Source organism: Marmota marmota, unplaced genomic scaffold, assembly GCF_001458135.2.
Source record: "Marmota marmota marmota unplaced genomic scaffold, marMar, whole genome shotgun sequence".
Lineage (NCBI taxonomy): Eukaryota > Metazoa > Chordata > Mammalia > Rodentia > Sciuridae > Marmota > Marmota marmota.
Window position 1 is genome coordinate 19,630,160 of NW_025999842.1, and position 26,192 is coordinate 19,656,351.

Here is a 26,192-nt window from a genome sequence, read left to right on the forward strand (position 1 = left end):
TACTTATTGCATTTAGCCCTCACACTCTAGGAGGTAGAGTATCCCCCCATCTTGTCCTCAATGAATATGTTCTAAGATCTCTAGTGGATGCCTGAGGCCACAGATAGAACCAAACATTTATATAGTATGGGTTTTTTTTCCCCCATAGGTACATACCTATGATAAAGTTTAATTTATAAGTGAGATTCATTTAGAGATAAGCAAGCGTAACTTGCTATAGATTTTAGCAACTTCAGCATAGGATGCTTTTTTTTTCCTTATTGAGAACTTTCATCCTTTCACTTAAAGAAATACTTTACAACTTCTCTTTGGCATATCCAAATTGTCAGCATCACTACTCTTGTACTTAGAGCAATTCTCCGTAAAATAAGAGTGACCGCTATGCAAGCACTGTAGTACATCACGACACAAATCAAGAGGGTTACTAAATGTAGTTCATAGAGCATGGATATGGTGGATGAAGAGATGATTCACATCCTGGACTGGGAGGTGAGAGATTTCATCATGTTACACAGAGCACTGCAATTTAAAACTTACAAATTTATTGCTGGGATTTCCCATTCAATATTTTCTGGCTGCAATTAACTACAGGTATCTAAAACTCCAGAAAGTCATGAATAAGGGGGGACACTACTATATCTGCCAAGTATCCAACCTAGCCATCAAGTGATTAATTTCCTTCCCATCTCCAAGAAATTCAGGAGATAGCATTGTTTAAGTCATCAAATGTTAAAGAAATATTATCAGTTATCATTATCAACCTGTTCCTAGTTCTCTTAACCGGAAATGCCCCAGAAAAGTGACGATCACCCCTCTCTGTTTAAGAAACAAACTGTCACATTGTTGAAGATAAGCAGTACTTTAATACCATAATCTCTGCCATAACTGTGGGGACTCAACTCCCTGTTTGCCAGCCTCCCAACAGCATGGGCTGGCAGGGAGGGAAAGCAAGTCAGGAAGAGACATAGTCAATGTTAAGGAGGAAGTGACCCAGCTATGGGCCTGGTTTTTGAGGTCAAGAATACAGTACTAGGATTCTAAAGGAATGAACAAGGCTAATTCCACCTGGTCTCAATGGAGCAAAACAAAAGAAAGTCTACACAGTGTCAATTCTTCAAGCCAGACAGAGCTTTAGAAGGAGTTCAGCCAGCATCAAGCCCCCGCATGGTACATGACCCCTATAACAAGGCTAACCAAGAGATGGATGAGGAGCCACAATCTGCCACCCACAGGCTAAGGTTCAAGGAAGAACTCCATGTCTAGCAAGTGTCTGGGGTATGGGACAGCAAAAAAGCCAGACAGAGCAAGTCACTCTGCAAGGGACAGACTGTACCTAACTCAGCCTCCAGTTCCTAGGGCACTACGTGGGTTTCAACAAAACAAATTCCAAATCCCACTTTCTGATGGAGGTAAAGTACTAATATGTTCCAGAATAGGGATAACAACGAATCTGGGAATTGCTGCTACCAAGGGAAGGCCAGTGGAAGAAAACCACCTTATATAGATGAAATCAGTAGACCCCAAAGACTAATCACATGGAGGACTTGACTCCCTCTACCTTAGTTGTCTCCCTCTAGAAGACATTATTTCATACCTGCAGGATCCTGAATTCAAATGATCTATTCATGAATTGTCATAGGTAAGACTCAAGCTCTGCCAAGTACAGACCTGCAGCAGACTGGGCCACCTGTAGCCAGCCAGGTGAGCAAGAGCACACCCACCCTCCCAGCCCGTGAACAGAATGTGGCTCTGCACCTCTCCTTGAGGAACTTCCCAAACACAGTTAAGCCCATTGCGTGTCATAAATACAAAATCAGAGCTAAAACATGCTCTGAAGAGGATCAAGAACACAAACAGAAATGGAAGGGATGAGAAAAGGACAAATGTTGCACATGCACATGGAATAGGTCAGAACCAGCGCCCACAGCATCTCTCTCAAACTTGATGTTGATGGGTACAATTCACAAGCTGCCTTTTAACCTTGAACTATTTATAAACAGAAGAGCTTTCCTTGCTCAAAATCATCCTTTTCTCACAGCACATTCAGAAATATCTGCATCATTTAGAGCCAGGTAGTGATACCAAAGCATGTCCCATACTCTCTTCAGAAGGGACCTGCTACACAAGTCATAGTCAAACACCAGAATTTAGTGGGAAGACTAAAAACTCCTGAAAACTGGGGAGCTTGGTTAAATGATGGCACTGCAACCCACATGTGGAAGAGAAGAAACCAAGCAAGTCATCTTGCTTGGTTTACATTAGTACATCAGCAGTGCTTCACCACACATGCAAAATATAAGGATACAAAATACAGAATAGAAGGCGTGGTACGTTACCCAAGAGCCCTGCTAAGGAGCGCATGTCCTTCTCCATCAGCATGTAAATCTCTTCCTCCGAGAAGCGGCCAATGCCATGGCCGTGCATCTCGCGCTTCACAATTCCTTTTGTTATGTGGCACACGACCCACCTCAGCAGGTTACTGAAGGGACCACCACCACTAAGAGAGAGCATCTTCCGGGTCTCATTGAGATTGTCCACCCACTGGCAATAAGCTAATGTCCTGGAATTGTGTGGAAACAGGTTACTACCGTGCATCAGACGCGTGTCAGCTCCAGAGAGTCGCTTCTGAATGGGTTGTTCAGAACTCGGCACACTCTGGAGGAACCAAATAATTGCAGCTTTTACAAAGAGCAATCTGCGTGGCAGATATTACAAGAGGCTCTAATACGGGCCTGTGAGAGAAAAGGTGAAAAATCCAGATGATATTCCAATCCCACCAAACCTCTCCGGGAACCTGCTCTCAGACCCTCTCCATATGCTTTCCCTTTCTCTTACATAGCCCCACAAAAAACAAAAAGAACCCCAACTCAAACTGTTTTAGTTAGGACGGTGAGTCTCCCTGGACACATGGCAGTGAGGACTCAGGGGCTGGCATCCTTCCTTCCTTTCTTGAGCACAATGTCAGCTCTACAGGCACAGGCTTTGTGCTAAAAAAGCTGCATGGTGGGTTGGGGCTGTAGCTCAGGGGTAGAGCACCTGCCTCACACATGAGAAGCACTGGGTTCAATCCTCAGCACCACATAAAAATAAGTAAATAAAGATATTGTGTCCATCTACAACTAAAAAGAATATTTTTTTTAAAAAAAAGTTGCATGGTTCTGTTTCATACACTCCATTGTTTGCACTTTATATTTCATGATATAAAATTATTTTTTTAAAAAAAGAAACCATTTTTGTCTTTTTTGCAGAGGATTAGTGAGTAGGTATACTTGTCCATGTTTATTATAAATTATAAATATTTTGGAAATGATTGGCTCTCCTAAAAACCAACTCTACACCTCAGCTTGTTCTCAGGATTATAAAGTGAATAAAATTCCAAAGGAACTTGGTTGAGTCACTTTTCCCATCTGGGTGGTGCTCTTGGCAACCTCAGCATAGGGTGCACCTATATAACATGTACAGACAGTTAAATGGCTATTCACTGTTCATGAATCTCCTCAACTGCAATACCCAGGCCTTTGCCAAATTTGTTCTCCAAATCTTTGCAACTGAAAGAATGCTTTTAAAGCTAACGGTGCTGGTAGTTAGAAATTAAAAGGGTTTCCCAGTGAAGACTGAGGAAAAGATAGCGGTAGGAGTGCAGGCATGAGACTCTAGTTTTTCCTCATACTGATAAAAAATGTAGTGAGAGTCATCTCTACTTCTAGTACAGGTTGATGCAGCAGTAATAAGCACTTCAAAAAAATCAGAAATGTGAACAACATTTTGGGGGGAACACAAGGGATGAGTCAATTGTTGCTGAAACAAAATGCTGTTTTCCACGTGAAGGGAGAAAAAAAAAGCAAAAACGAAAGACCCTGGAAGTTTGATCATCTTATACAGTTCTGTGCCTTTAGAGTTGTCTCCTCTTTACTTTTTTAAAAATATTTTTAGTTGTAGATGGACACAATACCTATATTTTGTTTGTTTAGTTTTTTTATGTGGTGCTAGAAATCGAACCCAGTGTCTCACATGTGCTAGGCAAGCACTCTACCACTGAGCCACAACCCAGCCTGTCTCCTCTTTAAATATGAAAATAAGAAGTCCATTTCTCCAAAATACTGAAAAATTCCTGATTTTTACTGACTTTATAATCAATTTAACTGTAATCAAGTTTAACATTATGTGTTAAACACTCTTCTTTATTCCCTGGTTAAAATAATATGCACAGATCTTATTAGAAAGCTTCAGGTACCTCCTTTTAGTAAGTCTCTCAGAGTATTTAGGAGTCATGAAACAGATTTTGCTGAAAATAGGAAAAAAAGTACATCACAATGATCTAGGAAAAGCATTCATTGGATATCTCAGTATAATATATGTCACATTTGTTCTGCTAAATTCTGTATAAATATGAAAACTAAATGCTTTTCCACTTGCTCTTCTTTGTATACCTGCGGTAATTAAGAACCCTGGCTGCTTGATGACCTGTGAGAATTTCAGGAAGTGTGGGTGGGGCACAGGACGCAGATGAGGTAACTTGTGAGAGATGAGACTAGCAAGGATCAGATCATGACAGACCTGGTGAACTTCATCCCAAAGGCAAAGGTTAATTCCTGGAAAGTTTTTAACAGACAAGAAGCATAATCAGATGTGTGGCAATACTGGTAGGAAGGCTGGCTAGAAGACTGCGTCAAGACCAGGCAAAAATGATGCACTCACTGAGGCAGTGGCAGAGGGAATGGGTGGGAGAAATGCTGAGATAGAAGAGAGTCTATCAGTCATGAATTGTGTATAAGGAGAAACCAGGCATTTACTCCTAGGCTGGTTTGGGTGGATAATATCACCAACAGATACTGGATTACACAAGGGGGAACTGATTTGGGCAATGAAAGATGAGCTAACCAGGTGCATTTGAAAGTCCCATGGAACTCCCAAGAGAAGACATTCAGAAGGCTGAGAACTCAGGACACAGGCTGAGACTCTAGATGGAAAATTGATGGTCAGGGGCAAGGTGATGGCAGTTTTAAAGCTGTGAGAAGAGGTGAGGTCACCTAAGGAAGTTTTTAGAGTGAAGAGTGTTATTGAGAAAACCATGGTTCAAGGGCAAGTTAGATGAGAAGGCCAGGCTGTAGGTGCAACTTGGAGAGAAGTAGGGAATCTCTCTGAGACGGAGGGAAAGAAGGTGTTATAAGGGATCAGGGGCTACTGAATGGTTCAGAGTTCCTGCTTGATGACTTCAGTTTTCTCTGTTGAGCAGGAAATGTGTACGAGGGCATGTGCAGAAAATGAAGACATAGCAATGGGTAGAGAGCAGCAGGTAGAGATAGGAGGGGCATGTTCTGGGCCACACAGTTCATCAGGGAGGAGGCACATTACTGCATAGATGTAAAGTTATCTCACTGCAGCAGGAGCTTGAATGTAAAACACAGAAGAAGGACAAATGGATTTATTCATAAGCCACCCAGTGTTATTCTGTTATGGCATTGCAAGTCGACCAAGACACTTCTGAAATACCTCCTGTTGCCTCTACACTTTTGCAAATGCTGACCCCTCTTTCTCAGGACATCCTAATCTTCCCCTTCCAGTCACTTCAGTTGTCCCTAAGACTCTCTCATGACACCATCTCCTTTGGGAAGTCTTCCTCTTCTCTCCACCAGGTTCTCACTGGCTTCCCTCCGTTCTTCATACTGCCCCCTACAATGACCATTGCAGACCTATGGTGTCTGTTCTCCCTTCAGCCTGTGAGCCACTTGAGGGTAGGGACATGGTGCCTGCTTACTGGTAGTCATTCATTTAGCTGGCTGAAGAATGAATTATTGATTGAATGAAAAAAGGCTTCACTCTGAGCCAACCATTGCTAAGTAGTGTTTCTAAGGGATGACACACACTTAAGCAGAAAAATGGAAAAAGGAGAGATGCCTACAGAGGGTGACAAAAGGACTGCCACTCTTATTCTGGGATTCGTGGCTCCTCCCTCTCTGCTGAGAAGGAGTCTACTGCACAGGGAATTATGAATTATTAACTGAAGAGGGCAGGAAGGGCCAATTTGGAAAGTAGATTAGGCTAAGCAATTAAAGTAATTTATCACTGGAAAGTCTATTTCAGGAAGTTGAGGTACTCACTTTCCTTATTGCAACAAATCTATCTGAGCTCTCATGCAAAAATGGGGTCAAAGAGTTTTGAAATATTACCTTAGAACATAAGAATAAAATCTGCTCATGTATTTTTAAAGGAGATTTTAAAAAACAAGCAAAGAAATGCTGATCCCTGATATTTTTAATGAAGATATCTCTCATCATAACTTAAAAGACACCAGATCCATGGCAGAAAAGAACATTGACGTGTGGAAAACTGCAACCTTGCAAACAACTGAGTCTCAGAACTTGGCCTTCCAAGTCATGAGAAAGCCCCTCTCTGTGTGGGCTACATCCTTGCTAACTTTGTCTTGTACTCTGAATATTTGCCAGAGGAGAAAGGAGCTTATGATATGTTTCTGTACTTTCACCAAGTTTCACAAGCATTAAATTGGGCCTTCCAAACAGGAGCCCTCCCTACAGCTAAAACTGAATGGCAATGAATGACAAGGGGAACATATTAATTGAGTTGCAGTCAGGGAGCCTGTCCTGGCTTTTAGAATAGACCTTCTTGGGTAAGTCATTTTAAGAAAGCACCCATCTCTCACAGTCACTGAAATTACATCAAAAGCTACATGGGGCTGGGATTTGGCTCAGTGGTAGAGCCCTTGCCTAGCATGTGAGAGGCCCGGATCCCCAACACCATAAAAATAATAATAATAATAATAAGATTTAAAAATCTATAATATAATAGGGCTGGGAATGAAGATGTAGCTCAGTGGTAGTATCACTTGCCTAGGACATGCAAGGCTCTTGAATTCAATCCCCAGTATTGGCAAAAAATTTTTAAAAAGTCCAAAGGTGTGACCCAATGATAAAGCACTTGCCTACCATGCATGAGTCCCTGAGTTTGATCCACAGCAATGCCCAAAAAGAAAAAAAAAATACTTTAATCTCAAAATCTTAAATTTATGGCCAACCTAGAAGCAAATTTGAATTCATTTTTCTAATGCCTATATTAGCAGGAGTTATGACTATAGTGTCTAACAGTACAGCTCTCCCAGCACACTTCCCTATGGAGTTGGGAGAATCAAAAAACACTCACTAATGTCCACGAGGGGGCAGTATGTCACACTGAAGAAGCCATAGTGCTGCCTGAAACCAATTCTTTCCAGTAATTTGATGCCCTGTCTCTCCCACACTCCTTCATACCAGCTTCTCCATATTGGATCTAACTTAAGCATCCAGTAGGACAAAGGGGATATGAAAAAAACTGTCTTCTCCATCTTCAATAATAGCTTTTATAATGTAAGTGGGATGTAATTGTATAGATTTCAAATGCAAGCAAACACTTTATAGCTGAGTGTGCTTATTTGAACAGACTAAAACAGAGCTTCAGAATTATGTGATGTTACATAATAATGAGAGCTTTCCACTGCTTTTGCTGTCCAGAAAATTATACTTGATGTGAAGAATTTTTAAAGTTTCAGGCCAAAATAAAACATATCTGAAACCCCCAGATCACTCAATAACTGAATTAAACATAGTAGGCTTACTGCAGTTTCCTCTCCCATCTCTGAGTACATTTGAAACTAGGAGCTCAATGATCGTCAGAATTTAACAAGATCTCACAGAAAACCCATACTTGTAAGATTTTCCCCCATAATGAGGTCAGTTTCCTATGCTGGGCCCCAGTTTCCAGGGATGCACATTTTAGGTATGGCTGCTGGAACCAGAAGAGAAGGAGGAGAGGAGCCTAAGAATGTCAGAGGTTCTCTGCCTGAGGCATTTTAGGGGGACAGGGTGGGATTTAGAGCTCTTAGGAGTCTTTTCAAAATCTCCTCAGAGCAAGCTGTTGGCTAAAGGGTCAGGAACTTTCAGAAACAGAGAGCAGTGCTTTTCCTGCTGCTACTAGAGACTAAAGGGAATAGGAGGAGTGGGAATACAATTTTGAAAGGTCACTAGCTACCTGCATCTTAATCAAGACCCTCCCTCCAACCTTCACTATTTCTTCCTCCAATTAATCCTTAAATAGACACAAGAAAGCTATAAGAGCTATCCCCCGCAAAAAAAAAAAAAAAAAAAAGCATTTTGCTAATAACAAAGTGAATTAGAGAATGAAATCATCCTTAGAAGAGTCTACATATAGCCCAAGCAAATCTCCAAGCAAAGCACCTGGAAGTTTGATCCATAAAATTAAGATGCTTCCCTACCAGGGTACCACCTGTCAACTTCCCCACATTCGACCCACATCCATAGCCTGCCCTTCACATCCAGTATCAGCTGAGGGCTGGTGAAAAAAAATGATAGTGAGGGAAGCCATCCATGAACTTCTACCAGGAAGCAAAGTTATATAAATGACACACACACACACACAGAGCAAAAGGCAATGATGTGTGGGAGCTGGGAATTCTACTGAATCAAAAATTTTCTGACCGGAATACATATTTTCTGAGCTACCTAAAAATCTAAGTTGTAGCCAAAGTACCAGTTAAAGTGTAGGGCCTCAGTTCTTCAGGCAGCTGACAAGGTGATAGCACTCCACGTTAATGAGCACATCTATCAAATAAGGCATGGGTATCTTTTGGAGAGGCTTGTCAAAAAAAGATATGAGGGTCAGGGTAGCCCAAGGTAGGTTCTTCATTTCCCTTCATCACTGCAGAGCTGGATCAGGAGCATGGAAAGCCAGTGTGATGTGTTCTGTCCCACAAGTCTTTTTCTGGAAGCCAAGTGAGTCATACTTAGTCATGCATTTTGGTCCCCACTGTGACTCCTGCACAGGAAAGGGGAACCCTAGAAGTCCTCCATCAGCATTATAAGGAACAGAGCCAGGTTTCTTTCAGAACACTGAGTCTGATCTCTTCCACACTGACTTGTGCTCACCAACTCTCTAGATCCCTCCCTGCTCACCCTTCCTTCACCTCTGTAGTGAGCAGGGAGAGGATGTGGAGCTCAGATCAGCTCAGAACCAACTGAGCAAGAACCAAAAGGAAGAAAAGATGAGGAAAAATAGAGGGTCACTTCAAATCTGAGACCAGCAAGTTTTCCATTTAGAAAGAGGATAGAATAAATGAAACCTGGAGACAATGAGGAAGAATCCTCTATGATCGGCCCCATGTGGAGTGTATCTTTCAGGAGGAAAGAGGCGGTGGGTAAAATCTACTGGACCAGCCTCTGGCCCTGGAGTAACAAAGTAAAAAAAAAAAAAAAAATGGGCTTAACAATTCTTAATTAAATCTACAGGAGAAGATAAAGTTTATAGAAATCAGGGAGAAATCTGTTCTCATCTATAGGGATGTAGAGAAAGACTCAGAAATGCCAGAAAATGAATGAAAGGAAAGGGCAAAGTCCCACATGACAAATGAGTTTGCAAAGCAAGAAGAGCCAGACTTGCCAGCTCAAAGCCATAAGAAGCAGAACAGGAGCAACTCGGGAGCACAACTGTGATGCTTCAAACTTGAGGAATACTAACTAGGAGCCAGGCTACCAGGGCAAAGTCACTGCATGCTCCACTTCTGGAACACAAGAGAACTCCTACTATCTAAGAAAAATTGACAGCAAACTCACAAAGGCTGTGTAATCTATTTCACCTAGGAATTCTTTCTCCATGTGCTCTTCCCTGCCTCTTCCAGGTATCTGAAGTGATTTTAATCCAGCAGTTTGTATTGATAAAGAACTCTGATCCCAAGCAAATGAAGTATCCCCTTCACCTCAGTGATCAAGGGCCAGCAAACTGCAGCTCATGGGCTACACAGTTTTTACATTTTTACATGGCTAGAAAAAAGTCAAAAGGAGAATAGGTTGTATTAAATGAAATTCAAGGTTCAATGTCCATAATAAAGTTTTACAGTCATGCTTACTCGGGGCATATTACCTATGGGAGCTTTTGCAATAAAAAGGCAGAGTTTAGTTTCTGCAACAGAAACATGTGGCCTCGAAATCTAAAATACTTACTAGCTGGTCCTCTTCAGGAAATGTATAGGGACCCTATCTAGACACTGCTAAATATGTAACAGTCATGCCTTAGACCTTGAGTCTGTCTGATTTCTTATCCCAAACTGTTAACAGAAAACTTTTGAAAAGGTGGGAGGGATGGGAGGAATACCTGAAAAATTAAACAGAACTTGGGCATGCTCTGGAAGGATGGGATCGCGCCCACAGGGCACTCACCAATAGAAGTGCTCCTCCACCATCTTGGTCACCGCACGGGACACAGCTCTTTCATGAGGTCCAAGGTTTTTGTTCAAATTCACTCCAAGTTTCTCTTCCAGAAAGTCAATAATGAATTCTGTGCCAGAAACTTTTTCATGGTTATATTCAATCCAAGGCATTTTCCCTTGAGCAGAGAGTTTTCCACCAAAATAGTTCTAAATAGAGCGTATTTTAAAAGAGAGAAAAACAATGTTGTTATTTCAATTTCATTGTATGAGTAACAGAAACACGCAGTCCAATCTTATATGTGACAGTGACTGCGCTATTCAAGTGAATGAACTCTGAAGGTAAACTCCTAAAGACGATAAATGGTTACTATAGGGGAAAAAACTTTCTTAGCTCAAATTAAGATACCAATTTATTCCTGTATTTCTACAATAGACTGTTTCATGGGCTCTGGACTCTGGCTTAATGACAAAAAAAAAAAAAAAAAAAAAAAAAAGACCTGGCAGCAGAGTCAGGGAAGTGAGGATTTGAGACAGTGGAACTGATCCTGGTAATAGTCAGCCTAGCTCTAATGTATAAACTATTCCAAAAATGAAAAAAGTGAATATAAACCATGAGGAGGCTCATGTTGACAAGGTTACTAACCAAAAAAACTCATTTGAAATCCAGTGGCTTACACTTGAATAACATTTAACACCACTACACTGGAAACAAGTGGTGCCTAAAATTGTACCCTTAAGTATGAAAAAGTGCTGCAACAGGTTCAAATACAGCAATACAGCATTTCCTAAAATGCAAGTTCCTGGGCCCCACCCAAACCTCTGGTTCAGAATGGCAGGGAGAGCACCCAGAAATCTGTGTTGTCTGACAGGTTCCCCTTTGACTTGTATGCATGCTACAAGCTTACAGTGTTTCAGAGGATTTGATCCCAGAATGTGTGGGAGGTGGTAGCGACATACTTCATGTATGTTTAAAACTGCAAAGTGATATGCATTCTTTGCTGCATAAAAAGCAAAGATCTTAACATTGATGTAAAGGATTCTCTGTGGATGCCATGTCTTCAATCACTTTTCTTAATAAATCTAGATCATTAGGCCCCAGAGTTGACTATTTAAACTGAATCCATTTTGTTGAATTCTATACAGCCTAAATTAACCAGATTATTACAAACTCTTCCTCATAATTCATACAAATAGATAGTCCAAACACTATTGGATAATGGCCAATATTGGCTTTTAGGGGGAAACCAGTACTCTCCACACCACACTGTTGGTAGGAATGTCAAATGGTACAATGACTACTTTGAAACCATCTAACCATTTCTTTCAAAAGCTAATACAAACCATTTCACTCATAAGCATTTACCCAAGAGAGAAGAAAATGTATGTCCATGCAAATGCTTATACACAAAAGTTAACAGAAGACTTATTTGAAATTATCAGAAACAGGAAAAAAAAAAACACTTCCCTTTGAGAGGTAAATGAATAAATAAATCTAACATATCCTTACAATGAATACTACTCAGTTTAAAAAAAAGAAAATTGATACAACATGGAAGAATCTCAAAATAAGTTCTAAATGAAATTAGCCATATAAAAGTGCAGCACATACTGTAAGATTCCATTTTTAGAAAATACAAACTGATCTATAGTGATGGAAAGCCAAGCAGTGGTTACAGGAGACAATGAGGGATGAGAAAGAGCAAGAGGAAGGATTTCAGAAAGGCACAAGGACATTTTGGAGGACAATGAATACATGCAGCATCTTGATTGTGGTGACAGTTTCATAAGTATCTATCTATGTCAAAATTTATCAAATTAGACACTGAAAATATGTGCCATGTGTTGCATGTCAATTATATCCCAGTAAAGTTGTAGCTTTTTTGTTTAAGAAGATAATGATAGGTAATTTTTTTTCAGCACTAGGGATTAAATATAAGGCCTTACATATGCTAGGCAAGCAATTTACCACTTAGCTACATCTTCAGCCCTTCTGATCTTATTTTGAGGCAGGGTCTCACTAAGTTTCACAGGCTGGCCTTAAACTTGCAATTCTCCTATCTCGGCTTCCTAAGTAGCTGGGATTACAGGTACGCACCACCACACCCAACAGCAAAATTTTTCTATAATGGGTAAGGTAATAAATATTTTGGGCAAACGGAATGGTCTTTACTACAATAACTCAACTTTTCACTTGAAGGAGGAGTGCAGCAATGGACAATACATAAGTGGATGAACATGTCTAGTTCCAATAAAAAAGTATTGAGGATCCTGAAATTTGATTTTATATAATACAAAATATTTCTTAGATATATTTTAGTTGTATATGAACACAATGTCTTTATTTATTTTTATGTGGTGCTGAGGATCGAACCCAGTGTCTCATGCATGCGCCAGGCAAGCTCTCTACCACTGAGCTACACCTCCAGCCCTCAAAATATTCTTCTTTTGACCTTTTCTCAACTTTTTTAAAACATAGAAATTCTTCTTCACTCATAGACCCAATGGCCCACAGCCTTCATCTACCAACCCGTGTACTAAAGGTACTCCTCTACCCTTTATCCTAAAAAGAAACAAAATTAGAATTAAGAAACCATTGGATCAAGACCTAGATAAGAAAATACCTCTTTGCCAAGGTGTGTCATGACAGAAAAATCTATGAGGATCTATTCTAGAATACTGCTGGCCAAATCCCCCTTTTAGGCTTAAAACTCCAAAACATGAAAAGAGATGAAAAACGTTACTGTTTCTCAAGTGAAACCCTTGGGTTAGCAATGGTGACTACTGTTCAAGTTGTTCTTGCCTAAATCCCACTCAGATTTGTGTGTGCCTTTCCCAAAAGCCAAATAATACATCTAACCATAAGGGAGAAAAACTGCAAAACTTCTAGAACAAGTATCTTTGCATCTAGGAACTATGCTTCCTACATATTGTTTGTGGTACGTACTAAAGAACACCAGGTCACTGAAGACCTCAAGTGAGATAACAGGGTTGTGCCTGGATATCATACCCTTAAGGGCAGTCACCCATCTGTGTTCACAGGACTAGGCTTGGGCTTGGGTCATGGGCTTCTCCATTGGCGAGTTAATACCACCTTCGTGGAAGGCTGAAAAGCACAGTGGGTGCCACCTAAATGCTGTTTACCACTGTCTTTGATAGGGACTAAAGGGAACTTTGGTCTCTTGACTCTTGATGTCTTGATACTTTATCTCACTACTCATTATAAAGAATGAAAAGTGGGCCTGGCCTAAAAACGGGTAGTAACTATTTAGGTTACTGTTAGCCATACTGCCTTTGTACAATTCAGAAAATGGAACCTCATCTGACTAAATGCAGTCCATGCCCAGGTTCACATCTTGGCAAGGAGAGAAGGCAGTAGGCGACCTACACAACCCCCATAATGCAGGCCTAGACATCATCCTTGATGCTAACAAGAAGAAATGTCAAATACTTCTAAAAGTTACTAGAACATCTGACATTCTTATAATCTGTATAATAAAGATGTAAATTTAAAAAAAAAAAGATGTAAATTTATCAAACAACAGAGTCTATGTTACATATTTCTCCTGATAGCATTCATGTCTTCCTAACACAGTGTTATCTAGATTTGTCATTCTCAGATGCTGTCTTCCATAATGTCATCTGAAGAAATTCTTTGTGATAAAAATGAGACATAAGAACCCTGCTTCTAAAAATTATCTAGTAGCTTTAGTAGTTCTAGTCTAACCTCCTTCATACTTTTGATGTGTGATCTAGACAGACACCACCTAGTTACTGCCCACTCCTCCCCAGCTTTTATGGATATCAATCCCCCTGGTCTCCTGATTCATCTGCTCACACCAGGCCAGATCACTTTGCACATCTTTATCTTTTACAGGAGTCCCAGTTCCCAACCTCTGCAAAGTCCAATCCATCCTACAATATCAGTTCAATGTCATCTTGCTAGTGAACAGTTTTCCCAAGATGCACCCATTATCTGCCCTCCCTTCAGGCTTCCACTGTGTGGTGTATACTCCACTCCCCTGCAAAACAACTGTTCCCACGTCTACCTCTACACCTCACTCTCCCCTGGGTCCTTGGTACATTGTTTATCTTGACTGCTTTCTAAAATTAGTACAGAGGAATAAAAATTAGTGATCAACTTTTATGGAAATGGAGGCTCTAGCATGTTTGCATAACCAGAAATGGTATTTTGCTTACTAGCTAAAGAGACAGTATAATTAATTCTATCTAAGCAAAAATTAGATGAATTAAAAAGAAGAAACTCACAAAAATGTCCAAAGTAATTGGCAAGACTCTGCGTGAGATAAAGGTGATCATTTCTTTGCCATTCATTTCAGCTTTTTGGAGTGTGATTATATTACTTATAAGACAAAAAAAATTAAATAATGCTTATTTTTCCATAATTTCCTGAAATATATTAAGGAACTCCTGGCCTGTGGTTATTTATGAAATTCGAGTCTGACTAGTCCACTGAGGATAGTTTCTTAAAGTTGTTATTATTATTATTATTATTATTACTACTACTACTACTACTGCTACTAATACTACCAGGGATTAAACCCAAGGGCACTTAACCACTGAGCCACATCCCAGCCCTTTTTTGTATTTTATTTAGAGACAAGATCTCACTGAGTTACTTAGGGCCTCACTAAATTGCTGAGGCTGGCTTTGAATTCTGAGATCCTCCTGCCTCAGCCTCCTGAGTCACTAGGATTACAGGCATAAGCCCTGCTGAAAGTAATTCTTTTTCTTTTCCTTTTTTTTTTTTGGTACCAGGGATTTAACTCAGGTGCACTCGACCACTGAGCCACATTCCCAGCCCTATTTTATATTTTATTTAGAATCAGGGTCTCACTGAGATGCTCAGCACCTCACCATTGCTGAGGTTGGCTCTGAAATTGTGATCCTCCTGTCTCAGCTTCCAAAGTTGCTGGGATTACAGGTGGTGCGTGACCGGCATGAAAGTAATATTTTTGAAGTTGATGTTTCCTCCTACAAGTCTGCCCCAGGTAATAATGCAAATACATGTACACTACATTATTAGCTCAGCAGAAAAGCCATAGGCTTTGAATTTTGAAATCTGGTTCTATCATTTATTCATTGTTTGACCTTGGACCTCCCTGGGTCTCCCTTTATTCACTTTGGCCTCAATTTCCTCATCTACCGAGTATGGATAACACTGCGAGGCTTGAATGAGAGAGTGCACATAAGGTGTTTGACAGAACACTTTCATCGGACATATTAACATCAGCATCATCGACACCATTTTGAGATGAAGAATTGAGACCCAAAGTGAGTTCTCAGAGTTGGGGCTCTAGCTTGCTATAAAAGCCCCAAACTTTTCAGCTAAATTGCTATCCACTTCATTCACTTTACCTAAAATGATCAGGAAATGATCTTTTATTTCAGTGACTAACTTCCAAATAATTTGAGCACCTTTGAAGGATTATAACACATTGAAAAAATCCATGCATCCACTACACATTGTAGTTTTGTAGAAAAGAATGTGCTTATTTGGAGGAGCTGCATGCTAAAGTCTGCATGGTTAAATGCCATAATGTCTGCAATGTATTTGCAAATTAATTATTTTTAAAAAAGTTAACAAATGGAAGCATAAAGATAAATAAAGCAAAGGAAGCAATATGCTAGCCAACAGTGAGTTCAGGTAAAGGACCTGGGGTGCTCCCTCAAATATTTTTTTCACTTGTCTATTGTTGAGAGCCACAGCTGAAGGGGCCCCAGCAAACTTCCAGCTGCCGGCTGATGATTGGCTCACAGCGGCCCAGCAACATCTAGCTGATTGGCTCCTCGGCCCCAGCAACATCTAGCTGATTGGCTCCTCTGCGGTGATGCTCATTGGGCTGTTTCCCTGCCCTTTCAGACCACGGAGCTGCTCATTGGGGGACTTTTTTGGCTCCGCCCACGTGACCCAGCCAATCGGCCTCAAGAGCAGGAGGATTGTGGGAGGTGGGGAGAAGCTTGTGTGGGAGAGAGAGGCTTGTGGAAAGCCGGTGGTGGCAGTTGAGGCTCTGAGGATTTTTCCTGAGAGGCTGTTTTGTTTGGCATGTGTGGTTCTAAAAATAAAGTTAGTTTCTTTTGACAAGTGGCTCCTGATTGTGCCCAGCCAGACTGCGGCATTTGGTGGCCCGTACGGGGAACGAACCCGCGACCTTGGCGTTATCAGCACCAAGCTCTTTATAGCTTGAGAAAAAAATTCTATAGCTATAAATTCTATAGTCTATAGCTTGAGAAAAAAATTCAAATCACAAAAATGGAGGGGAGGGACAAGATCAAGAAATAAATTAGAAATCAAAAGTTAGGGCTAAGGGCCAAGGCAGGGAGTCCCAAAGGGGAATTTTCTTTCTGCTTTCTCTTATTTAAGAAGAATTATTTTGTGAAATACATGCTTTTTATACAACCAGTTACATCAAACAAGGTAGGTGTTATTACATATGTCTAGACAAATGTACAGAAGGATAGTCAAAAAATATGTTATGGTAATCACTAGCTAACAGAATGTCAGGTGCTTTTTGCTTACTGTTTAAAATTTTTTTTGTACTATTTGAAATTTAGAAATTTAGACAAGGATCACAGGCTATCTATATTCTATATGTAATTGGAAAAACAGTAAAGCTGCTTTCAGAGGGTTTTGTTTGTTTTTCATTTTGTTCTGGTTTGTTTTTGTTTTTGTTTTTTGCAAACCCAGGGTCTCATGCATGCTAGGCAAGTACTCTACAACTGCTCTACCCAGCTTTGGGATTTTTTTTTAAATTAACTGTATCTCCTAGTACATTTTTTGGCAACTTCCTGTGGGTCTATATACTAAATATTTTTATATTAAAGTATCATTATTTATATCTTGATTTTTTTAAATAATACGTCCAATATATCAGGGGCTAAAAATAATCCTATAATCTTATAATTTCCTACTGAAGGTCACCAAATATTCATTCCTTTCCCATTTAGATTACAAAAATTTTAAATCTTCAATTACAAAGTCTTGATCCTAGGAACAGGGCATTTTCATCTTTTTTTTTTTTTTTTTAACAAGAAAGAAAGGGGCAGAGGGTGGAGATCCCTGGCTCCAGGACAAAAACACCTTTGTACTGATCAGTCCCAGCAATGGGCTCTAGGGTACTTCCAGAGCATGACTGAGGTGCAACTGCAACCACAAACCCATGCTGACAGTATAGAGTGCTCAAGGAACCCTGGGCAGTCGCAGAGCATTCGTTTCTACACCACACAACCATCTTCCTTTAGGCTCTGTCACCCAGGAACACTCTCCATTTATTTTCCCTAGATCCTCACAGAAGAAGAAAACAGCCCTTTTTTGATCCCCTTTAAAAGATATATTTAATAAATAATAATAATTTGGAAGGGATAAGCATGGCTCTTCTTAAAGACCCCTGTAATAGGAGTCAGACATCACAGCAGGGCATGTATCCTGCTGCTCCCTTCTGCTTATTAAAAGGAGCTACTCTCAAACAGGAACAAAGGAAGTCTGGCTGCAGGTAGAGACAGGTCTGTAATAGTCAGCACTTGAGGGTCTGAAGGAAAGAAAGGAATGGGCAGAACAGTCCACACAGCAAGATTACTTCATTAAGGGTGGGAGAAGGCAAAAGATCTTGAAAGTAGCCACTGGTGGCAGTATATAAAATCCACATTTTGGGCCCTAATTACCCAAAAGCTGTCACAACTAAGTGAAGTGATATAGTCAAGAGCAATGATGGAATGGACAGGGAGCTGCTGGATAGCAATCTCTTCCTTCAATTTACGTCCCGCAGTGACACATCCTCAAATGCTGACTGCCAGCACCAAGCTAAACAATGATCTTCCAAATATGATCCAATGCATTTAGATGATTCAAGCCTGGTCTGTTTTTAGTGCTATTTTCTCCTCCGTTGCTAGCTTCGTAAGTCCTGTTTACTCTTCTCTCTGCTTCTCTCTCCAGATTCGCCCCTTGCACCCACGTTCGAGTTAAAAGACCCTCTTTCTGTTTGTTCCTAGATGTCCCATTCCTTCCCTATCCCCTCATCTGAAGTCCTGATTCAGTGCTACTCTACTTTGTTCCCAGAAGACTTCCATCACAGCACTTTTCAAGCTGAAAGTACGTCGATCACATTGTTCTAGCACAGACTTAGAAGGATGCTGGCCCCATCCCCTTTTCTCTACTGGCTCAGTAAGTACAGACTATAGGAAGTCAGGAGTTAGAGGAGTGATATCCTTATGGGGATATCCTTATATCCCACCAACTGGTCTGTTGCAACCTAAGGAGACTACCTCTTCCCAGTGCTGCCACTTTGTAAGAGCCTAAAGGTAAACCCCAGACCAGTGAGAGCCATTTGGATGACTGGCAACAAATCAAAAGGACCACAGTGTTTAGGGGATGCCAAAAGCTCACCTCCTTCAATCCAGCTCCTCAGGGGCACATAATATGTAGCCTGAATTTTAGCCCTTCCCAGGCAAGGAAGCTGGCATCCCTGGTGAAAGCTCTTAAACCAGAATAACTAGACATATGAAGAGTACCAATACTACAAGAGAAAGTTAACACACTAAATATGTATGGTGTGAAGCATTCCTGGAACAGTCTAAAAGCTTTTAATCAACATAGCTATCCCTCAAAGGGATAAAAGAAGAGATCAGTAAGAGACTAAAGTTGAAATCAACAGATAAGATAGATAGCACAATGGATACAAGAACAGAATAAAGCAGTGCAATAGAAGTTCAGAGAGAAGAATGCTCCTAGAGACAATCAGAGAAGAATTAAAGGATAGAGCATGAAGATACAGAAAACACAATTAGAGGTTCTAATATACAGACAATAGTGAACAGGAATGGAAGAGAGGACAATAAAGAAGCAGAAAAAGGAACATTTTTAAAAAATTGATCACTAATTCCCTAGAATTAAAAAGAGATGAAGGACTCAGATTAAACAAGTTTATAAAGGACAAAGAGTACACATAATGACCCACACCAAGATACATTATAGTGAAACTTAAGGATATTAAAATATTAAAAGGAATTCCAAGAGAATTTACAGAGAAAAAAAGAATGAGAGTAAAATCAAACAGTAACACCAATGTAAAAAAGACAATAGAGTAATCTTTTTAAAACATGGAAGGAGAAAAACTTTGAACATAGATGTGAGGCTGTAATAAAGATATTCTCAGGCTCTCAAAGCCACTGAAGGCTCAACACATAAAAACTCACTCTGAAAATATTCACCAAGGAAGTATTCAAATAAAAAGATGAACAAATTCTGTAGGATAAGATATGTGGGCAATAAGGCTAGTCAAATAACAGTAAAGTGTGTCGCCTAAGAATACCAAACAAAAATGGAAAAGATTGCCCAAATTTCAGAATTAAAATGTTAAACAGTAAGACAATTGGAAAGATAACTGGGGGAAAAAGGAGACCCAAAGTACATGCAAACTGCTAATGTATTTGTATTATTGCAGGGTAAATACAGACTTCAGTAATTTAACAAATAAACCCAATGTGGGTCTTAAGAGTGGTTACCTCAACAAAATAGAATTTTTTAAATGACAGGAAAAATAGTTTTTATCTATCCATTAGAATGCAGGAAATGAGAAAAAAATTTAACAAAAAGGAAGTGTAGTAAGGAGGAAAATATTAAATAGGATGTTAGAAATAACTCCTAACAAAACAGATATTACAATAATTATAAACAGATTAACTGACCAATTAAAAGACTCAGATTGAATATAAATAATGTATTGCTTATGAGAAACAAATGCACAAAAAGATAGAGAAAGCCAAGCACAAAAGAAATCTGGAAAATCCATTTCAATATCTGACAATACAGAATTCAAATTTTTTAAAAATCCTGAGGGTAAACATGTTCAAGCAAATAGATATATAAAGAGCTCTATATCCACATAATATGTAGTTCCTTAATTATTTCACTATTTTTAAAAAGTAACCACACACTAGGCAAAAAACCTCAATAAATTCCAAAGAACCAATAATAATACAGACACTATCTTCTCCGACCATAAAATTAAAAACAATAACAAAAATCAAAGCTTAAAAAAATTCCTTAAGGCTAGAACTTTGATAAACATAAGGGGAATAAAACATAAGGGAAATCTTTAAATACATAGGATTAAATGGCAATGAAAACATAACACGTAAATTTATGAAAAATGACTTAAGCATTGCTCAGGGAAATCTATGCCTTACATGCATCCTTTTGTTCATTCTTTTGTTCATTCTTAAATGCTGAAATAAGCAAGTGTTTCCCTGAAAACCACTTGAACAGAACATGGAAAAGCTCTCAAGATGTACACAAATATCTATCTGGTGCCTACTGGGCCCTAGAGACACCAGATTCATGAGAGACAAAATTTAATGCTCTCGATAAATGGAAACCTAGAGGAGAAAAAACATCAGACAATGGCACACTCACCGTTATCAACCGCTGCCCAGGAGGCCTATTTGAACCATTAACCAAAGTATACGTAACGTTAAAGGAAAATATTATGGCCCTGAATCCCACAAAAGTTCATTCTTTTGATCCATCATGAAAACAGATGTCAAATCAACAGACCCTGCAATTAAGTATCTCTATCTTACTAAGGACAGGGCACCACTACTTTTAGACCCCACCTCCTCTGGCATCCACTACATGATATTAAACACTTTCCCTGCTGAGTGATGTCATGAGAATAAAACATATTTGCAAACAAGTACCTGATAGGGTAAGTCAGCCATCCTTAAATAAGTTTCCATTTTCAAACAGAAAGGAGATAAACTGGGGACACCATTGTTAGGTCTTGCAAACTGATGCAAAATAATAGCATCTTTGGAGTCAATCTCTTGCTGTTTCCTGTCAAAACCAAAACAGAAATAAAGAACAATCTGCATGTTATATGTTTAGTTCCCTTATTTCCTGAGAGGACCCTGCAGAGTTGCAGTCCTCGATGAACATGCAGAAGTGTTTACTGCAGGGGCTTACCTCACCCAGCACTTGGAGAATAGAAGTTTAGTCAAAGCCCAAGAAGCTCTTGCAAACTCTGATATTACCATGACCCCAGTGACTCAAAAAAGTAACTATAAATCAACCACCTCTGTTACTGGTAGCTAACGGGCAGGAAGCATATTTTCTGGGACGGGTCCATCTCTTCTCTAAGTGGCTATGTTTATTGCCAGGGAGAAGTTGAACAAAAATTTCTGTGCTGATGATGTGTCACATAGAGTTCTAGAGGTTTCACAGATATCATTTCATGTAATGTTCATAATAACTTTATGCAGTAGGTATTGTCATCATACATGTTCTTCAGATGAGAAAACTGGGGCACAGAGGATTACCTTGTTCAAAGTCAGAACCTGGACAGTACCAGGTAGTCAGCACCTATGTTCTTGGCCAGGCTAAACTATGAAACAGTGTCTTCATGGTTAAGGCTCAGGAATAACAGTGCAGATTTGTTCTGCTATGATGAAGTCTGCAGGGACTTTAAAACAGAACATTCTGGTCCCTCACCTGGCCTTCCACCTGAAGTGCTATGAAACCTGGCTTCTGGGTTGGCTCCCTTGCTCTCACTTTTTCTCTCTCTCCTCCACTCTCTGTACCTTCGCAGGGTACCCACTTTGGCCACACAGCTCACGTTTTAATGTCTCTGCTTTCTCCTTTCTCCTGTCTCAGACACATATCCAGCTCTTCCTTTTGTTCCTTTTTAAAGTGAGGACTTTCCTGGATAGTTTTTCAATAGCCACTGCATTGTACAACAAATGCTGGATTCCAAATCTGGACACCTGGGGTCAAGTTCAAGCCCTGATTCCTCTTGGCCATGTCACTCTAGGCCTCTGTACCTGCCTTTACCTGAAGAGTGAGGATAATACCAATTCTGTATTGATTATTGTGTAGACTAAATAAAGGAATACCTGTAAATATTTAGTGAGCTGTCAAAGATTAAATAAGAGTAGTGGAATGTATTATTATTCAAAGAGATATCCCCAGAAGTCTTATCTCCTTAAACTATAAAATCTTATCATTCCATACAGTCCTACTTATATAATATTCCCCCCCCCCCAGAATCATTTGTAATTTCCATCTGTCATTCTACCTAGCCATTTTCCAGTCAGATAAACTTCCCTTTTCCCAAAATCCCTAAGATTTTGCCAGTTACATTCTACACCTACTTCTAACCAGACATCATCTTTGTTGTATCACACGGATGCTCACTTACTTCAGCCTCCCTGCTTTGTCAAACAAATTCTCTTGAAGAAATTTACCACCCAAGGGCCCATTCAACTTGAAGAGCTCAGAATGATTCATTTAAAAAATATCAGTCAAGTCAGAAGAATAAAAAATATTTGCTATTTTTCTGGCAATATTCACTATAAAACTAAGGTTTTCATTTAAATGAAATATGTGGGAGGTCAGTTATTAAAATCAAGAACCCACTTAGACTATGTTCCTAGTCAGCACAAACTATAGTCTTGATACTTAACTGTTTGCAGCTTTCTAGGCCTTTCCTTATTTTTAATATTTATTTATTATTATTATTTTTAGTTTTAGATGGACACAATATCTTTATTTTATTTTTATGTGGTGCTGAGGATCGAACCCAGTGCCTCACGCATGCCAGGTGAGCGCTACCACTTGAGCCACATCTGGAGCCCAAGGCCTTTCCTTTTTTATAGTGAATGCATTCAATTGTATGACTATAGAATAGTTTGCCCTTTCATTCACCTGTTGAAGGACATCCTAATTGTTTGTATATTTGGGAAATTATGAATAAAGCTGCAATAAACATTCAGTTGCAAAATCAAATTAACTGATTTTGTCCAGTAAAGTAACTTATATAGCAAAGTGATATTTTCAAATTAGTGAGGCAAAATTTTAAGAACTTAAAGGAAAGGAGATAAATATAAAACTCCCTGCTCCACGGGACAGAACATCTAATTCTAATGGTTAATTTGGAGCATGTCATAATAAGAATGGATGCACACAATATGCCAGTGATCTTATATATAGCACACGTGTTAAATTATTTAATTCTGACAATAACACTATATAGTGAATATTGTTATGGTTTAAATGTAGATCATACCATGCTTATATTTTACAGAAGACAAGGAAACTAAAGCTCCAAGAAGTTAAATAACTTGCCCAAAAAACACCAATTTAAGATCACATCTGTAATAATTCCAGTTCGTAAGCATGTCAAAGATACCAAAATGGAAATTTTCTCAACTAATTTTACTAGCACAATCCATTTGATTTAGAACATGCAAACCATTTGCCCATAATAGCTCGTGATGGATAAGCTTTACTGAATGCCCACAAATGACAAACTCTCTTCTAAGCATTTCACATGGGATAACACATTAAATCAATTCTATGAGGAAGGCTACTATTATTATCCCCATTTTACAGATGAGAAACTATGTAATCAAGAGCTTACTACAAGGTACATGGTTGGCCAGAGGCAGAATTTAATTTAAACCCAGACAATCCAGGTCAAGATACCTGCCCCTCATACATCAGAAACTTCTGTCTAGCTTAGAAGACCAGGTGGGTTGTTTCTTGTAGAGCTATATTTTAGGAAGTAGCCTTGTAATGAGGTGATAACACCTGAAAAACACCAACTAGTCACTCAAGCAGGAGAAAAGCTCCTACCTGTATGGCTAAGTATATCACAGATGACCATGCCTCTGAGCATGGCTGATGAGTGGGTTGTTCATTTGGAGAGATCAGATGATCCATGGGCTGCTTTGACTTACTAAGTAAGTTTTCTAGGATAGGCAGAGCTAGAGCACCAAAAGTACAAATGAGCTACTAGTAATTAAGTCCTTACTTAATCATTCACTTTACAAACAACCAATTTCCAAATGTCTTAAACTTAAGATAGTTCTCAGATTAATTTCCACTCAGGAGAAACAGAGGGTTGGAACAATACATGGTGGTGGAAAAAAATATGAATAAAACCTCAAATGTCATCCCAGACAAGCACCCATCTCCCTACTAAAATATCTGCTTTGGTTATTCTCATTAACAAGCCTTCCTAAATAATTCTCACCTGTCACCTTATTTGCCACTCCAAGACATAGCTACAGGTCTAGGTAAAGTCTGTGCAGCAGAAAGTCTAAGCAGGGTGGGGAAGAATTTGCAGTTGCCAGTGAACACAGATAATGTAGTCATTTCAAGGTGTGTTTTCCATCCCATGTGTTTCAGATTTTGTTTTGTTTTGTTTCACCTGTGCTATACAGACAATTGAAGCTTGAATTTCACCTTAAGTGAAAGTCTCCAGCTTGTAACCTCTGAAGCCTCAGTCCTCAAGCCTCCTGTCTTCTAGGGCAGAGCCCTAGGAGCTGACAGGAAGTTGGGTCCCCACCACAGGTCTGAACAATGCCTTTCCTCAGCAATCCCTTGGTTCTCCACATTTCTCCTTCTATTCCTCCAACAAAACTTTTCAGAGTAGACACTTTCTAGGAGGCAGTATAAACAGCACAGTCTCCACTCATGGACACACATTCTCACTCTTGAATCCTACAGCTCTTACTATGTGATCTTGGGCAAGTTGCTTAACTTCCCTCAGTCGAAATTTCTTATCCATAAAATGGAGAACAAGCTTCAAAGCGACAGTCGTTAGGGATGAGTGCAATCACACACATGTACAGCACCCCCATACAGAGTCCCTACTAAGTTTTCATACATGGACAGCACTTTGTTATTACTTGTATCATGGCAGGGATTACCAAAATTATCTCAAACACTTGTCAAGAAATGAAAGTGAAAACTAAGGATTTAAAACTCCTTAATCCATGTATCTAGTGTTGGGCCTTGTGGTCCCTTAAATGGGGAAGGAAATGTCTGTGGGGAAGGAAATGTCTGTGGGTAAAGGGCTCTGCAGAAGACAGGGACTACACCTGCTAGGGTGTGGCCTATTCCAAAGTGACCTCTGAGCTCCCCACTATTTCTGCAAGGTCATTTAAGTCATGTTTCCATTATCCCTTCGAAGCCTTCACTCCTCCCTCCCCAAACTGGAAAACTGTTCAGAAGCCACATGGTCCAGGACCTTCAAAGTTTTAGATTGGAATATAATTAAGGAACAATTGATTACCACTTAAAATACTGCACAAATGTTCTTTATATGGTTTGAAACCTAACTTGAAATAGAGCTTCCAAAACTATCACAAATATGGAATAATCTAGGAAGATAATTCACTTTAAAAATATTTTTTATGTGGTTCAACTAGATCCAATGCACTGGAGAAGAGAATTAAATGTGTAACATGCTTAAAATAAACTTCTCAATTCTCAGTTGTGGGTAGATAATGAAAGCCAACAAACACATTTTCCCAGACCTAAATAATTTCCCATCCTTTCAGACAGAGGAAACATTCAAGATAGAGTCAGGATGTCACGATGCCCTCCTGGAATCCCTGCAGGCCCATTAAAGGTCACCTGCCACTGTCTTTGTTATAATAACATCTTGCGCTGGATGTCCACCTAGAAAACCATGGTGTGGCCACATTTCTCCCTCTTCAGAATATACTGGCCAGGAGGGACATTCTGAGCTATTGAAAACTGCTCTGCTTCAGGTAATCTTCCAGGCTCAAATTGAAGCTGAAACTCATGAAAATTTTAAGCATAAATTGTTATTATCAATTAGCCAAAGCCTGTGTCAGAACCCTGTGCTATTACTCTATACCAACAAAGATCTCCTGTGACACTGGATGTACCAACAGCAGGGGTCTCCATTTTCCGGAATTTCCATGTCAATTCTGTAAACATTCTGCTGCAGCGGATGCAACTGTTTACAGCCCTGGGTGACTCCAGTGTTATGTCAAACACGCCCATGTGCTAGTCCTACCCTTGGATCTCCTACTGCTCACACAGTGACATTTAAGCTTGAAGATGGTGCTTAGCATTCTGTATCAGACAAGCAGATAACCAGGTTAAGACTGCATCAAAACTGCACAGGACTGCATTTAGCCATGCATCTCTAAC

At 39.7% G+C, this 26,192-nt stretch overlaps 1 protein-coding gene across 4 annotated transcripts in view; it reads right to left on the bottom strand.

The window, feature by feature from the left end:
* Positions 1-26,192, bottom strand: part of Faxc (failed axon connections homolog, metaxin like GST domain containing) — a 74,479-nt gene that overhangs the window by 39,059 nt on the left and 9,228 nt on the right. For 3 of the 4 annotated variants that reach the window (XM_048812973.1, XM_015499520.2, XM_048812877.1), the window contains 3 exons: positions 20,927-21,062; positions 10,224-10,420; positions 2,337-2,560 (listed from right to left, as the gene is read on the bottom strand). In XM_048812973.1, the coding sequence (XP_048668930.1) occupies positions 2,337-2,560; positions 10,224-10,420; positions 20,927-20,965 (460 nt within the window). In that variant the 5' untranslated portion in view covers positions 20,966-21,062. Of the gene's footprint in view, positions 1-2,336; positions 2,561-10,223; positions 10,421-20,926; positions 21,063-23,289; positions 23,320-26,192 lie in introns of all 4 variants that reach the window. The other variant, XM_048812925.1, reaches the window with a different exon arrangement.